At 36.6% G+C, this 17,952-nt stretch overlaps 1 protein-coding gene across 21 annotated transcripts in view; it reads left to right on the top strand.

Moving 5' to 3' along the window:
- Positions 1-17,952, top strand: part of GPHN (gephyrin) — a 535,403-nt gene that overhangs the window by 414,253 nt on the left and 103,198 nt on the right. For all 21 annotated transcript variants that reach the window (XM_086320195.1, XM_086320194.1, XM_086320189.1 and 18 more), the window contains one exon: positions 13,720-13,857. In XM_086320195.1, the coding sequence (XP_086176321.1) occupies positions 13,720-13,857 (138 nt within the window). The remainder of the gene's footprint in view (positions 1-13,719; positions 13,858-17,952) is intronic.

The raw sequence follows: 17,952 nt of genomic DNA, 5'->3' as shown, positions 1-17,952 counted from the left end.
GAGCCCTAGAATTTGGACCTTGAGTTTGGAAGATACTGACTAGAGTTGACTAAAAAAATAATAATTCCAAAATAAATAGCATTTATTGAATATTTTGAGTGTTGTCGTAGCAGTCAAGAATCTGAATAATAAAAATAGGGAAAAATTCACTCTCATCCTACTGTGGAGAAGGCAATGGCACCCCACTCCAGTACTCTTGACTGGAAAATCCCATGGACAGAGGAGCCTGGTAGGCTGCAGTCCATGGGGTCGTGAAGAGTCGGACACGACTGAGCAACTTCCCTTTCACTTTTCACTTTCATGCGTTGGAGAAGGAAATGGCAACCCACTCCAGTGTTCTTGCCTGGAAAATCCCAGGGACGGGGGAGCCTGGTGGGCTGTCGTCTATGGGGTCGCACAGAGTTGGACACGACTGAAGCGACTTAGCAGCATCCTATTGTTCATGCATGCATAGCTCAGTTACTTCAGGTGTGTTTGACTGTTTGCAACCCCATGAACTGTAACCCCCCAGGCTTCTCTGTCCATGGGATTCTCCAGGCAAGAACACTAGAGTAGGTTGCCATGCCCTCCTCCACGGGATCTTCCTGACCCAGGGTCAAACCCGCCTGTCCTGTGTCTTTGCATCGCAGGTGGATTCTTTACCGCTGAGCCACCAGCGAAGCCCCTCTCATCCTATTACTTAAAGATAACTACTACTAACATATATAATTATTTTATTCCAGCCTATACACTGGATTGTACTTTATTTCTAAGCTATAATCATATTATGATGTATACATTTTAAATCTACAGCATTCATATCAGCAGAATTAACGGTGAATTAACCCTACTCTTTAAGCCTATGGAAAGACCTGGATCATATCAAGTGCCCAATAAGTGTAAACTGCTTAGTTTCTATCTCCATATTGTGCAAAATACCTTAAAAACTAGATTTGTTTTCACCAATGACATTTGACTCAGTCTTTACATTTTCTTCATTCTCTGATTTCCTGTTCTAAGATTTCCTATCTCAGCCATACAAATTAGCATCTACTACTTGCCTAAAGACCATGTTTAACAGTGTTTACCTCTTACAAGATATGAACCAAAATTTACTTTTGATTAGTCTGTTGTTGAAATTAACATGTAGGATAGGCATTCTGGAAGTTGACACTTTTGTGCTTATACCTAATAATATAAGAAACAGCACCATAAAGGAAAAATTAAGAGAATGAGACTTTTATGAGCTGATAAAATTTCTCTAATAGCAAAGATCACTTTAACTTCTCTTGGTCCTTTTTCTCAGGCCATTATAGAGACTAATTAGTTAATACTTTAAAAGAACTCTAAAAGGAACTTGTCAGATTCTACTTTTAAAGATTTAATAGCTTTTGATTTCTAAGGAAAAATTACTTTTTCTCTACCTTTGTCTAGGGAATGTTTAAAACAAGAACCTAATGAAGAAAACAAAATTCTAACTTTGCATTTCAGTACTGAAGAAAACAAAATTTTAACTTTGCATTTCAATACACTGACACAATGAAAACATTCCAAATGGAAGCTGACTAGCTGACTTTGTGTTTGTTCATTTGTGTGTGTGTGTGTGTGTGTGTGTGTGTGTGTGTGTGTGTGTGCCTACATCTGAAACTGTATCCTAACAGGCTCTTTGGGAAATAAGAGAATTCTTGGTCAGCTTTTTTGACTACTCAAGGTTAAAAAGGGGGTTTCTAGCCACCTCACAAAGGGAGCTAGTGTTTAGAGATGCAAAGTGCACCAAACCAGAAATCATATAGCAAGACAGGGATGAACCATCGGAAATATAAATCAAGCTCTGAGGTTTATGTTCCTGAACCAGAATTAAGAGCAAAGCAAAAAGTATTTACCAATAATGTAAGCAGATAAAAAGGTCTGATGAAAGATGGGGGCAGAAAAGGGGAAGATTGTGTCTAAAGCTGAAAGCTGCCATAATGGCTATAACCAGAACTCACAATTCTTAATGTACAGAAAGCATCAGTGCCGCTGGAAGGGGGGACAAGGGATCTTGAATTGAGACCTTCCTTAAGAACCCTCAGTCCTTAAGAAACTTTGTTGTGAAATCCAGACCTATAAAGACAGTCATGAAGAACTCCTGTTGATCATCTAAAGCCGCCTCAACTCAAAACACTTGGCTTCCTTTGTTAGGAATATTGACACTTGATTCCTACATTTAAAGCTCTTTAAAGTAATTTTATCCTTTTTTCTAGTGTTACTTTAGCTACTCTTTTTAATCATTATGTCTGCTAAAACCATTTTCTTCACTTCCATCTCTACCCTGTTATGGCAGCTCTTCACCAGTTTACTTTTAATTTTGTATATTTTAACTTACCTGTATGTGACAAATTTGGAATAAAAGCCCAAGGAAGACAGTTCACACCTGATCATGGGAAGTGAATTACTCTTCCTCCTTTTGGCCTTATAATTTTTCTATAGGTAACCCTCTTGATCTCAGAAATAACTGACAAGGATTTACTTACAGTGTTGTTGACAGTGTTCTCACTTTATCTTCTAGCTTGGTAGTACATGCATTAGCTTTTTTCCCATTTCCCTGATTACTTAACCTTAGCTAAAAGTGACAGTTACCATATTATTTTTATTCTACTTTTTCTTTTCCCTACCACAATAACTCACTATGCTATGCTATGCTATGCTATGCTAAGTCACATCAGTCGTGTCCGACTCTGTGTGACCCCATAGACGGCAGCCACCAGGCTCCCCCGTCCCTGGGATTCTCCAGGCAAGAACACTGGAGTGGGTCGCCATTTCCTTCTCCAATGCATGAAAGTGAAAAGTGAAAGCGAAGTCGCTCAGTCGTGTCCGACTCTTAGCGACCCCATGGACTGCAGCCTACCAGGCTCCTCCATCCATGGGATTTTCCAGGCAAAAGTACTAGAGTGGGGTGCCATTGCCTTCTCTGCCATAACTCACTACTTTTTAACAAAAAGGTAAAGAGAGGAAAACCCAGTGTTCACTCCATTGCTAACAAATGTTTACTTTACATCTGTCTTTGAAAAAGGAGTCATTCTCGTAAGAAGAACATTGAATTAATGAACAGAATAGAGTTGGAAATTGTGTGTAGTATACATCTCTACAGCCCATCTTCTTTGGCAATCTATATATTCTAGGCTAATTGAAATCAAACATTTAGAAACTCATTCACCAAAATTTTCTGTGTGACCACATGTGCACAGTATCATTGGGCCTTGACTTAAAACATCTTTTCCTTTCTCAAAGAGCTGATAATCTAATTAAGAAAGCAGACAGGTATATAAAAAAGTGTAATTACTGTAAGATATGTAATGAATACAGTATGTAATGAAATGCTGAGATACAGTATTTAGAGTGCCTCAGTGCAGGAAAAAATGGAATGATCATGCATTGCTCCATAAAAGGCGGACCATTAAAAAACTTCTTTAATTTTTTAAATTTTAAAATAATTTCAAGCTTTAAAAAAGCTGCAAGAAATAGTACAAACAATTCCTGTATATCTTTCACCCAGTTTCCCACAAGTGTTAACCATTTTGCCACATTTACTTTGCCATTTCTCTCTTCATATTAATATACATATTTTCCTGAACTGCTTATGAGTAAATTACAGACATGATGCCCCTTAATGCTTCAAATGTATATGTCCTTTTTTAAAAATGGAAGAAATTTAAAAAATAAATAATATTCTTACTTAAGCACAGTATAATTATCAAAATCAGGAAATGAACCTTGCCATAATACTATTATGTAACCTTATTCAAATTACATTTTGCCAGTTTTTCTAATAATGTTCTTTGTAGCCAAAGGGAAAAAAACATTCTCTTCTTCTGATCTAGGATCCAATCCAGAATCATGCATTACTTTTAGTTATCATGTGTCTCTAGGCTATTCTATCTGGAACAGTTCCTCAGTTTTTCTTTGTCTTTCATGACCTTGACATTTTTAGAGTGTGGGAGAGTTATTTTGTAGCGTGTTCCTCAAATTTAGACTTTTCTGATGTTTCCTGATAGTTTGGTTCAGGTTATGCATCTCTGACAGTAATACCTCATATGTGACTTCGTGTCCTTCTTAGTACATCCTTAGGAATTTCATGAGGTCATTGCTGGTGCTTTTAACTTTGATCACTTGGTTAAGGTAATATCTGCCAGATTTCTCCACTATAAAATCACTATTGTGATTAATAAGAATCTTGTGGGGAGATATGTTGAGACTATATATTATTTTTCTTGAGGTTTTCATCTTCTAGTCTTAGTATCCGTTGATGATTTTTACTCCAGTTATTACTATGAACCAATTATCGTACTGTGCTGTGTCACTCAGTCATGTCCGATTCTTTGCAACCCCCTGGACTATAGCCCGCCAGGCTGCTCTGTCCATGGGGATTCTCCAGGCAAGAACACTAGAGTGGGCTGCCATGCCCTCCTCCAGGGGATCTTCCTAACCCAGGGATTGAACCCAGGTCTCCCACATTGGAAGCGGATTCTTTACCATCTGGGCCACCAGGGAAGCCCGAACCAATTATTACTATTGAGCCAATTACTACTATGATAGTTGCCAAGTCTTGACTTTCTAATTCTTTCTCTTCATTGATCAGTTGTCATTCTGCTGTAATGAAGAATTTTATTTAATCATTACTTTATACTATTAATACTCATGGATTTTAATTTTTTATGGATTGTTTTATTAAATAGATTATATTATCTGTTACTATCCTAATTTATTTTGATGCTTAAATTGTCCCAGGTTTGACTAATGGGAACCTTTTCATATTGACTCTAAGATCCTTTGATATATGTTCTCATCACTATTTGAATATTTGCTTACCAAAGAAAGTTGTGAAAGAAAAATAATTTCCCATGAAAGCAAATAGATGAGAGAAAACTTACTCTGTGCAGAGAAAACATACAAGAGCAGGAAAATATGAAATAGTGCTGCTGCTGCTGCTGCGTCGCTTCAGTCGTGTCCGACTCTGTGCAACCCCGTAGACGGCAGCCCACCAGGCTCCCCCGTCCCTGGGATTCTCCAGGCAAGAACACTGGAGTGGGTTGCCATTTCCTTCTCCAGTGCATGAAAGTGAAAAGGGAAAGTGAAGTTGCTCAGTTGTGTCCGACCCTCAGCGACCCCATGGACTGCAGCCCTCCAGGCTCCTCCATCCATGGGATTTTCCAGGCAAGAGTACTGGAGTGGGGTGCCACTGCCTTCTCCATGAAATAGTGCAGTGTATTCCAATATCTACAATATTATTAATTTTCTGAATGATGGAGTAACGTGTGATGACTGAAAAGGAAGCAAGAAAGGTTTTGTATACTATTCTAATGGATTTGAATTTTATCCTGGTGATGATAGTGAACCATTGATAAAAACTTTAGAGTAAACATTTTGTGACAACAATGCCTTGTTTTGTATCTTGAGGGCCATAAATTCCAGGGGTACTTTATTTTAATATTTCTTATACAAATTAACACAGTCCTTTCCCTCATGATTTTTAGATTTTATCAGAAATATTGGGTTGGCTAAAAAGTTCCATCGGGTTTTCATAACAGCAGTCAGAAAAGACAAACTTTTTGGCCAACCCAATATTCTGAGGCTCATTATCTTGAATAAACAGGTAGAAAAAGAGTATTAACTGAAAGCAATATAAGAAATTTATTTTCAGATATACAGAGTTCCCTGTAGACCTGAGCCTGCAAACACTATCATTGCCAGTGTTTCCCTAGAGGTTTGGACCTGATTCCTCTTAATTTGAGATTTATATAAAAGACTAAATGCTTTTTGTATATCTGAGCCACACATTCTTTTGAATTACCAAATGCCCTAGTTATTTAACCTGAATAAATTACTATCATCTTTGCTTTTTAAGCTTCCTAGGAAAGTTATTCATTATCTTAGGTGGTTTGTGTTCAGAAAGAACCAGGAAATAGAAATACAAGAAACTGAAGCTGCAGATACCATGGGAAACAGAGGCAGTAATATTAGTAGGGCAGACCAGGTCTCTCCCTTGAGATTTTCTGTATCTAAAGAATGAATAATGATTTACACTTTGGGTAGTTTGGGAACTCTTTTACTGATTGTTCTGAAGAATAAAGCTTCCTCTTGAGGTTCTGAATTTAATCAAGAAGAACTTGCATGAACATCTTGTTTCTATTATTTTCTGTTCTGTCACCTGAAAGCATCTTCTCTTCATTTACTTCTAATTTAAAAAATGGATTTTCAAGGCAAGGTGAAACATTGTATATTAAGAATTGGCAGATTAAAAAGGATGCATTTGAAATGGGAAAAAGTCATTCCACTGGTATAAACAGTTTCATTTAATATGGCTATGCCATAAGAAAAATGTTACTGCTATTTAACAGAGACCTTAGTTTACTCAATAGAAAGGAATCCGTTTGTACTTTTTTGTCCCTTTAAAGGCCGTGTACAACATAGACATTGCCGTTAGTATTTAAACGTGTCTTTGATGATGGCAATCCTGAGTGAACACCGTATATTGTCTTTTTAGTTATTATAAATGCTGCATGCAAGATAGAAAAATCTCAGTAATATTTTAAGTACTTTATCTGCAGATTCTGAACTCACATATGCTGCTGCTGCTGCTAAGTCGCTTCAGTCGTGTCCGACTCTGTGCGACCCCATAGACGGCAGCCCACCAGGCTCCTCTGTCCCTGGGATTCTCCAGGCAAGAACACTGGAGTAGGTTGCCATTTCCTTCTCCAGTGCATGAAAGTGAAAAGTGAAGTCGCTCAGTCGTGTCCGACTCCTAGCAACCCCATGGACTGCAGCCTACCAGTCTCCTCCATCCATGGGATTTTCCAGGCAAGAGTACTGGAGTGGGTTGCCATTGCCTTCTCCAATTCTGAACCTATACATGAGAAAAATATAAATGAGACAAGTTAAATTTTATTAATGGAAGCCTAAACTTACTAGAGAAACCTCTAGATCATCAATCTGTGCTAATTTAGAATTGCTTTAATCCCACAAATCTACTTCAGAAAATTAAACCCCTCATATAAGAATGCCATCAATGTAGGTGTTATAAAAATTCAGCTTGTTACTCTTTGCTTAGTTTGGACATCTACGAGTAGGGAAGATGTCTAGACTTCCTTTTCCCACCACCACCCCTACTCCCATATAAGGATCCCATATCCTAAACTACCTCATAGTTTATTTTTTGTCAGAGTAGCTAGTCTGCCTACATCATTACCATACATCACCATAAAATTTTACTATTATAAGTTTAAATAAATATTTCTTTGAATAAACTTAAATAAATATTTCTTTGGTATAATCTTCTCAGGACACATTTTCACATTTGTTAGTTTTGTTTCATTTTAGTTTACATAAATTGAATGGAGCTAAGTACCTTTACATTTTCTTTGTGACTATTAGTATTCATTTGTAAGGTAGCCATCAGAATATATTTATGGCTGTGAAATAGCTTTTGTTTTATAGGAAAAGTTCTATCCAAATTTTGGATATCTTCTCTGTCCAAAACCCAGACTTTCTTTTGTTATAGCCTTCTTACTTTTTAACAATTGTTCTTTCCTTCATTTCCTACTTCTAGGTAAATGGATTTTGTGGACCACTCAATGAAAACTGCCTGCTAGGCTGTATTAACTCATCTGGTGTAAGAGACAGAGACAAAAGTGCATACTGTTTCTCCCAATTTTTTTCTCTTCTATCAGATTTCTACTTGAGCTCAAAATCAAGAAGAGGGATAAGGTTTGGCGTAGAATAGTTCTTGATCCTTTTTCCTGTCTGACTGAGTTCTGCAATAGTCCTGGACAGGTAGAAGTGCTTTGTGGTTGTAACTTGCGAAATAAGAAAAGTCAGAGATAATTATTCTTAAATTTTGTGAAGCTTTCAGTTTAAAGCTTCTTCTAAATCACTGGTATCATCATCAGAAAATAGTTGAAATTATGTTTTTTAATGGAAACCAAAAAAAAAAAAAAGAAACAAGTATTTACTTACCAACTTTATTTTGGAAATGTATGCCTCCTAATAAATGAGCTTCCCCATGCCAGCCCATGAGAGGCCTTCATATGAGCCCCTGAGCTAACTGGTGATGCTGTGCTTCCTTCAGCCTGTACCTGCCACTGCCAGTTCCTCTGCGCGTGTGTCCCTGGGGCTGACCCTCAAGCATGGTTTGTCCACTTTCGATCTGAAAATGAGAATACTGAATCACCTAGATCGATAGTTTTCAAACTTATTTTAGCTACAGTTTTTTTGCTAAATGGAATCTTACATAACACATAGACTCCCTGCGTGTGATAAGGGATACAACAAAACTAAGAATGTTAATGTTATTTAGTAATTCCGTTTACGTAAAAAGAGCAGCTATTTAGAGAAATTCAAATCAAAACTACAGTGTCTCACCTCACACCAGTCAGAATGGCCATTATTAAAAAGTCTACAAATAATGCTGGAGGGGGTGAAAAAGGAACCCCCCTACACTGTTCATAGGATTGTAAATGGTGCAGCCACTGTGGAGAACAGTATGGAGGTTACTTTAAAAACTAAAAATAAAAGTTACCATATGATCCTACATTCCCACAGCTGTGCATATAGCTGGACAAAACTCTTAATTCAAAAAGATACATGCATCCCAATGTTCATTGCAGCATTATTTACAATAGCCAAGACATGAAAGCAATCTAAATGTCCATCTACATAGAAATGGATAAAGATGGGGGTGTGTGTGTGTGTGTGTGTGTGTGTGTGTGTATTACAATCAAATACTACTCAGCTATAAAAAAGAATGAAATCCCATTTGCAGCAACATGGATTGACCTAAAGATGATTATACTAAGTGAAGTAATCCAGAAAAAAACAAATATCATATGATATCATTTATTTCTGGAATCTAATACAAATGAACTTTGTATAAATATTAATACAAATGAACTTATTTACAAAACAGAAATAGATTCACAGTCATGCTATGCTATGCTAATGCTAAGTCGCTTCAGTCGTGTCTGACTCTGTGTGACCCCATAGACGGCAGCCCACCAGGCTCCCCTGTCCCTGGGATTCTCCAGGCAAGAACTCTGGAGTGGGTTGCCATTTCCTTCTCCAATGCATGAAAGTGAAAAGTGAAGTGAAGTCGCTCAGTCGTGTCCAGCTCTTAGCGACCCCATGGATTGCAGCCTAACAGGCTCCTCCGTCCATGGGATTTTCCAAGCAAGAGTACTGGAGTAGGGTGCCATTGCCTTTTCCGTCACAGTCATAGAAAACAAATTTATGGTTACTAAAAGGAATAGTTGAGGCGGAACTAAATTGGAAGTTTGGGACTAACGTATACACACACTATATATAAAATAGGTAGTTTTTACAAGGATCTGCTGTATAACACAGGGAGCTATCCTCAATATCTTGTAATAACCTATAATGGGAAAGAATCTTAAAAAGAACATATATATATACATATACACACACACACACATGCACACACACACACGTATATATATTCTTTGCTGTATACTTGAAACTAACAAAACATTGTAAATTAACCACACTTCAATTTTTAAAAGCACAGCTATTACTTACTTCATTAATTTTTTTTTTTGTATGTAGACAGTATGCCACAAATACTACTTTTCTCATATTTATACAACCAAGTTAGCCCTTCTTTACTGGTGAAGTAGCTGATTATTTCCACTGTGTGATCTTGGGTGGGTCTTGAGTGGGAAGAAGCCTCTTGGCATATAGAAGTTGCTCAGTAAACACTTGCTGAGAACACATGCACACACTTGCTGATGTGCCAGAGAATTAAAGTCTCCTTTGAGACTTTTTTTTCAGTTATTTTATCAAGAAGTCTGCTCTGATGACACGCAAACAGTTTAGTGAGGGGCGAGTGTTAACTCATTAGCATCAAAGTTTGGATTATGTATCTAGTGACACAATCACTTTGTGAAAGAGAATTGACAAATACAGAAGGTCTTAGAGAAGCACAGGGCAGAAAAGGAAGCAACACTGTTTCTCCCTTCCCAACTTTAGACTTTGTTTGAGGATGTGTTATTCATTCATTAAAAGTGTTAGATGCTCAGTCATGTCCAACTCTTTGCAGCCCCAAGGACTGAAGCCCACCAGGCTCCTCTGTCCATGGAATTATCTAAGCAAGAATACTGGGGTGGGTAACCATTCCCTTCTCCAAGGGATCTTCCCAACCCAGGGATCGAACCTGGGTCTTGTGCACTGCAGGAAGATTCTTTACTGAGCCACTAAGGAAGCCCCATTTATTCATACCTCAAGTATTTATTCAGTATCTACTATAAGGAAAGCATAACTCTAAAAGTGGCAAAAGATGCACAGATTAATGAGATACAGGTTCTGCCTTCAGGGAGTTTATTATAGGCTAACATAGGCAGGGCAAATACTTCAATGTCTATACCATAAGGTGGAAAATGGTACATGCCATAAGAAAAATAAAAGCAAGTACAAAATTATTATAAAGACAGGAAATATTTTTCCAGGTTGATGGAAATTGGTATGCAGTTTTTAATTAAAAAAAAAATACCAACCTCTAGAGGACAATCAGGTGGTTTAATATCCTCCTGCCTTTATTTTTTATTTACTTACATACCTTTCCTTTCTGTTGAACTGAAACGTTCTTCATTGCAGGTTGTATCTTAGTCTGTGTAGACTGAGTACATAACTGTGCCTAGCTCATAAAATACACTCAGTTAATATTTGTTGAATGGATGTGTGTATCACTGATAATCAAACTTGGTTTCTAATAAGAAAAATTCCATTACAATGCACATTCAACGAATAGCCTCTGTACAGTTAAAAAGTGTAATTTTCCCCTCAGAAACCAAACTTTAAAAAAAAAAAAAAGCTTTTATAAGATTATACATAATTTTCACCATAAAGAGAGTAAAGAATATCTTAGAAAAGACCAGATCTGAGATCTATAAATCTGAATAAAATGCAGAAGCATCTATCATGCTTTTCAATTATACTGGTTGTGACAATATGTATTGATGATATTTAATGACAAAAAAAGGACTTCAGTGAAAGTTGTGAATAAATTTACAGTTCAATTACAGGTAAATGATGAATCACACAAAATCCTTCTCTAAGTGTTCACCTTGAAGTAGAAATTTTTTTCATATTTAGCACTAAATAATCTCTAAGGTCCTTAAGGTTTAAAAATTTTGTAATTTCATGATTGCCCATGGATGAGAAATAAGTATAAATATATTGTATGTCTTTTCTTTGACTACTTATGACAATGTCATTTGTCTTAGAATGAAAAGTATGGGACAGTACCTGTAAGTTCAGTGAATATGTCTGAAGTAGCCTCTGGAGGTGGGATGGGAGGACTAAATTAAATAAATTACAGTGACCAGGAACTTACAGACTTCTGAGGGAGATATACAGTCATTGTTGTTCAGTCACTCAGTCGTTTCCAACTCTTTGTGACCCCATGAACTGCAGCATGCCAGCCTTCCCTCTCCTTCACTATGTCCCAGAATTTGCTCAGACTCATGTTCGTTAAGTCTGTGATGCCATCCAGCTGTCTCATCCTCTGTTGCCCCCTTAAGAAATAGGAGCTTATTTGTCTTAACATATCAAAAGCCTGGAGGCAGGCAGTCCAGGGTTTGTACAGTAGCTCAACACTGTCATCAGGGATTCCGGATCTTTTCCTTTACTTGTTTCCCATACTTACTCTATGGGTTTCTAGTCTCTTAGTTGAAAATGACTATAGCACCTCCTAGTAGCTAGTCATGTTCTCCTCTTAAAGTTTTACCTCTTTATCTTTTTATTTGTAGTAGGAAGCCTGCCCCCAGGGACTACTTCCTACATCTTGCTGGCCAGAACTTAGGTGGCCATAAACATATTATATGGCCAGTCTTAGGTGAAAGGCAGCTGCAGAAGAAGTGAATTGTGGATATTAGTTAGGATAGCCAAGCAGCAGTGTTTGCAGTTACTCCTTTTATATTAACCCTTTGAGCTGTAGGCTTTTAAGATTTCAAAGAAAAGGCCAGGTATACTTATGCATGAAGATATTGTACTCTAAGAAGTCCCTTTCTGTCATTAAATGATACATTTATTAATTCAAAAACTATTGTCTAGTATGTACCAGATACTGTTCCAGGTATTGAGGATAACAACACTGACTAAAAAAGACAAAGTTGCTGCTGTCATGAAGCTGTCATTAGAAGGTTATATAAGTATATAGATGTGAATATCCATACATGTATGTATATGTTTTTTTTTTTTCACAAAGAAAAATAAAATAGGTAAAGAGAATAAAAAGTGATAGTAGGTAATATTCTTTATAGGATGTCTAGCAAAGGCCTCTGATGAAGTGATATTTTAGCAAAGACCTGAAAGAAATGAGGGATGAATGGAACCATAATATCTGGGGAAGAATGTCCAAGTAGAGGAAACGGCAAGTATACAGACCCTGAAGAGAAACATATTTGTCTTTCTCAGGCGAGGAACCAGTATGCCTAGAGCACATTGAACAATGGTGAAATGATAGGAGAATAGTGTATTATATGTTGGGCTTTGTAGACCATTGCAAAGACTTTACTCTGAGTGAATTGCAAAGTCATCGGAGGGTTGTGAGCAGAGACGAATACAATTCACCTTACAGTTTAAAAGGACTATTGTAACTGCTGTGTGGAGAATAAATTATAATGGGACAAGGATAGAAACAGGGCGACCAGTTAGGACCCTATTCAGTTTCCCAGGAAATAAATGATGGTTCCAACTATTGTAGTAATTATAGAGATGTTGAGTAATGATGGGATTTAGAGACATTTTAATGGTAGTTTAGATATGGTTCTGATAATAACAGAAAGATCAATGATGTCACGAAGGTTTTGGATTAATAACTTAATGAATGGAGTTTCTATTTACTGAGATGGGAATTGCAAGAGAATAAGACATCGTATAGGTAGGTTAGGAGGATGGGGAATCAAAAGTTTGATTTTGAACATGCAAGGTTTGAGTTGCCTGTCGCATAGTCAGGTGCATGTTTGATGACGTATACATTTGTAGAGATACTCTTACCCTCCAACTGTTTGGGTGGCACATAGACCTAGAGGTGAAGGTGGAGGTTGGGGTTGAAGATATGAAATTAGAAGTTTTGGTATATGGGTAATGTTGATGCCATGATGCTAGATAGGGCTACATTGGGAGTACATAACTAATATTTTTCTATGACTTTTTTTTAGAAGAAAGAGAATTTCCTATGAAATTCTAAATAAATTTAAGCTTGTATATTTCTTTTCACTAACTGGCTCATTGAGTATTAAAAGTTCAGTATACTAACTAAGGACATGGACTCTAAAGCATGGCTACCTAGGTTTGAATCCTAGCTCTTTGTTTTCTGTCTTTGTGATTTAGGCCAAGATATGTAAACCTCATTTTCCTCATCTGTAAATAAGGATAATAATGATACCTCCCTTTAGGTTGTTGTGAAGCTTAATTAGATTAGTGCCATGACACGTAGTAAGCACTGAGAAAGAATTAGCCAGTATCATCATTAAACTTCACTAGCTTTTGCTACGTGATATAAAATTACTAACAATTTAATGTTCTGCCAAAGCAGGCTATATTTGGGGAGCAGTAGAAAAATTTTCCCCCTGTAATCTTCATTTCTGGACATATGAAATGAAGACTGAGAATTACTGTTGTTTATAAGCCATTCCCACTTTTTAATCAGGTTTCAGCATCACATTCTTAGTTACTTGTCTTCCTGTTTAGGTCACAGTGCTGTCGATATCACCAAGGTGGCTAGAAGACACCGCATGTCTCCTTTTCCTCTAACATCTATGGACAAAGCCTTTATCACAGTCCTGGAGATGACTCCGGTGCTTGGGACAGAAATCATCAACTACCGAGGTACTGTTATATTTGCCCATTGCCTTTTATTTTCATTCTTTTCAAAACAAGATTACTCTAACACTAATACACAGTTTTCCTGAAAAAGAAATGTTATTAACCATTTATCACAGTTATTACCATCTTTCTTTTCACTTCTTATTTCTATTCAACTCTAAGATCAATCTAACAGTATACAGAATAAAATACTCATAAATCTTCCTTTACATTAAAAAAAAGGAAAAATTCAACTGTGTTTCTCCTATTCATCAAAATATCAATATTCTCAAGAGAGGGCTGTCAGCACTGAGTGAGGAGAATAGTTGACTGCGGTCTGCCTTATGTCCTTTCTGATAGAAGTGAGAGATAACTAATGTGTCTGGTAATGATTTTCATTTGTGAAAACCATGTTTCTAAATGTAAATACTACATTAATTATCTGTGGATCACTGAGCAGCCAGTCTGATCTCAGTTTTTCTGCTTCATCTATCCTCTCATTTTCTGCTCTTAGTTTAGTAGCACATTGAGACCAGCTTGTGGAAAGATAATGGAAAGGTAGTATTCCCCAGTGTTTCCAGTTTTTAACCAGCTACTTCCCTTTCTAAAAATCCAGTTCAGGTGCAGTCTGAATAAGATGTAGTTTCTAAATTGTTTTTGTGGTACAAATAAAAACAATGCAGAAGTATTGATTTTACAAATAAATGACTTTATTCATAGATTGTAAAATAGTCAAATTTCAGTGATATTAGAGAACATCTATACAAGCACTCTAATTTTTCTACAAGAAAACTCAAAACAGCAGAAAAGGAATGGAATTAAGACTCAAGACTTAACATTCTTGGGAATTCCCTGGCAGTTCAGTGACTAGTGCTCAGCACTTTCACTCAGGTGACGCAGGCTCAGTCCCTGCCAGGGAGCTAAGGTCTTGTAAGTTGTGTGGCGCAGCCAAAAGAGAAAAAAGAAAAAAAACTCAACGTTCTTCTCTTTCTACATGATAATGCTCTTCTGCCAATATTAAAGTATAGAAAATAATAGTAGATAAAATTATGTTAAAAGGCCTAAAGCCAGTGAAATATTAAATGCCAAATGCTAGCTCTTTGGTCTCTGGCCCTGCTTAGGCAAAAATTGCTTTAATTTACACCTGCCCTACTTCTTTGACTTACATCCTTTTAGACATGTATGTCATTAGGTTTAAACCTATTCTTTTGTTCTGTTTTATTCCTCATTAAAGGAAATAAAGATAGTAAAACTAAAGTGGGGAATTAGAAATTAACTGTGTGATTTCAGAAATCAATTTTAATGAAATGGTTTCTTTCTGTTATTATATGCAGATACTTAGATATTTTTATGTCAGTCAGTACTAAGACATCTTCAGAAAATATGAATGTAAAATTAAGTTGGAAAAAATTTAACAGTGCTTTACACTATATAAAAATAAGTTAACCATACCTGGCCTCTTGTAATATCAGGGTAGTTTCTCTTATCAGTCCTTAAAAGAATCTCACTGTGATGCCAGGTCACATTTAGACAGAAATTCCAGGACTTTTAAGGAAAAAAACAGAACTGGAAATGGCCGTTTCTATTTCTCCTCTAGGGAAAAAAAAATACTGTCAGATGGATTCTCTTTTCCTGTCATATGTTTGTTTCTCCTTCATTTGTTCATCAAATCAGTTGTCACTTATAAGTAAGCAAACCTCTTCATGCATGGTTAACTCTTGTCAAGTGTTTCCACCCATGATGATGAGAAATAATAGTTAGGTTTGCATTCAGCCTTTGAGCTGGATCACACTTGGTTTTTAATGCAAAAGAGCGTTATAATTAATCCTCCTAGGCACTTTAGTTAGGTGTTTAGAAAACAGTACCATATATAGAAATATAATTTATTCAGCAAGTATCTATTAAAAATCTGCTAAATACCAGGCCCTGTGTTAAGTCCAGGTATGCAAAGATGAATAAGATGAAACCCCACCCTATAGCTCTCACTGTGTAGTGCAGGAGACAGACAGATACGCAACGTGGCACTTGTTTCCTGTACTGGCTGTTTCGTAAGCTTGCCTTCCTTTGTCAATTCCTTGAATATGAACTTTCTTTTCAGCTTGACTCTGGCCCTTTTCAAATCTTACACAGTATTTCAGATAACCTAACATATACCAGTTGTTTCAAGTACCACCTATTAAGTGATTGCTAAATCTATATCTTTCCTCAGACCTTGCCTGAGCTCCAAACTCATACAACAGATGGATACCTGCTGCTACTAAATTTAACATCACTGTTACTAAACTTATTTTCTTTACCACTACAATACTCATTTCCTCTACGTCCTCTTGAATCTATCCTTTATTTGCCATTCCCACTTCTCTCATTTTAATTTAGGTCTATATTATTAGCTTCCCGGATTATTCTAACAACCTTCGCTTCCCAAATTAGCATCTTCCCATCCATTTTCCAATTTGATTCCAAAGTAATCTGTTCAAATGGCGAGTTTAATATTAACATTCCTGCATATAGCTCTTCAGTAGTATTCCGCACAACTCCAGATAAAATTGAGAACTCCTTGATATGTCATATAAGGCCCTTTGTAATCTAGTTTCTTCCTACTTTTTCAGTTCCTTCTCATCAGAACTTGCCATGCTGTTCCTTACCTCTTATGCTCTTATCTCTAAGCCATTGTCTCTACTGCCTTTTGCTTATGACAGTTTTATCCTATTTCTCTGCTCGGTCACTATGTACTCTTTTTTTTTTTTGGTCTGACGTAATTGAGGCATAATTAGTAAGTTAAAAGTGTATGTCTTTAGGGTATTCAACTGTGTTGAATATACATATACATATACGTTGTGAAATAATTACCACAATCAAGCTAATCAATACATTCATCACCTTATAGTTACCGACTGTGTATGAATGTGTATGGTAAGAATGCTTAAGATTTACTCTTTGAGCAAATTTCAAGTATACAATACAGCATTATTAACCATGCTTTATGTGAGATCCCCAGATCTTATTCATCTTATAATTGAAAGTTTGAACCCTTTGGCCAACATCTCCCCATTTCCCCAGTACATGTTTTTTAAGAGTAAGTTTTAAGAAGCTCTCCTCCATGAAGGCATTCCTGGTGTCCATTCCTCCCTTTCACCAGCTGAGTTAAGTTTTCTTCCTCCACGTCCCCACAGCACTTTGTTCATGTGTTTTATAATAGAAATGACTGGCATATTTGATCATTCTCTGTTATAAATGCTCTAATAAACAACATGCATATAAAAAGTTGAGTGATCTAAATGTGAATCACTATAAATTGAATTGTGAGTCAGATATGGCCTATAATTCTCTTACTGAAGATAAGAGATTTCTCCCCAGAAAAAGATTAGAAACTCATTCTCACTGTAGCTGTTATCTTTTCCAGGGATGTTTGCATTTTAATGAACAAACCTTCTTGGTTCATTCTGATTTCAGCTGAATGCACCTCTAACTATCCAATTTCATCTATCAATCACTAAATAGGAAAAGTATGTGGATGGGGATTCCAAATATTTTGCCTCTGCAAATACACTGACACCTACAATTATAGAAGCCTATTGAGAGATGTGCACATTTCCTAAGAGAGATCCAGAATCCATGAATCTTTGAGGCCATTTGCCACTGTGAGATCTCTAAAATTACTTATTATATCTCTGTGAAGGTTCAGCAAGAATCCAAGAAAACTAAGAATAAATCATGTATACAGAAGTGCTTGGAAGTGATGCTCTCAAGGTCATATACATAGGGTAAATCTGTGTTACAGATTTAACACAGGAATGTTAACAGTATAATATATGAAATACTTATAATTTTACAAAAAGAAAGTGATTTGGAGATCAAGTAGTCTTTCTTACTTTAAAGGCAAAGAAATTTAGGACCAAAGAGGTTAATAATGTTCTTAGAAAATCTGTTATGATTAAAAACAGCTAGAACCTAAGATTCTTTACTCCTAGTCCACTGTTCATTCCATTACAGTAGTTTATTTCAGTTCAGTTCACTCAGTCGTGTCCAATTCTTTGCAACCGCATGGACTGCAGCTTGCCAAGCCTCCCTGTCCATCACCAGCTCCCAGAGTTTACTCAAACTCATGTCCACTGAGTC

The sequence above is a fragment of the Bos grunniens genome, chromosome 10, assembly GCF_055505025.1.
Source record: "Bos grunniens cultivar Pamir isolate PY7600 chromosome 10, Bosgru_T2T1.0, whole genome shotgun sequence".
In the NCBI taxonomy this organism is placed as follows: domain Eukaryota; kingdom Metazoa; phylum Chordata; class Mammalia; order Artiodactyla; family Bovidae; genus Bos; species Bos grunniens.
The sequence above is the reverse complement of the archived record's forward strand: the minus strand, read 5'-3'. Positions and strand labels throughout refer to the sequence as shown.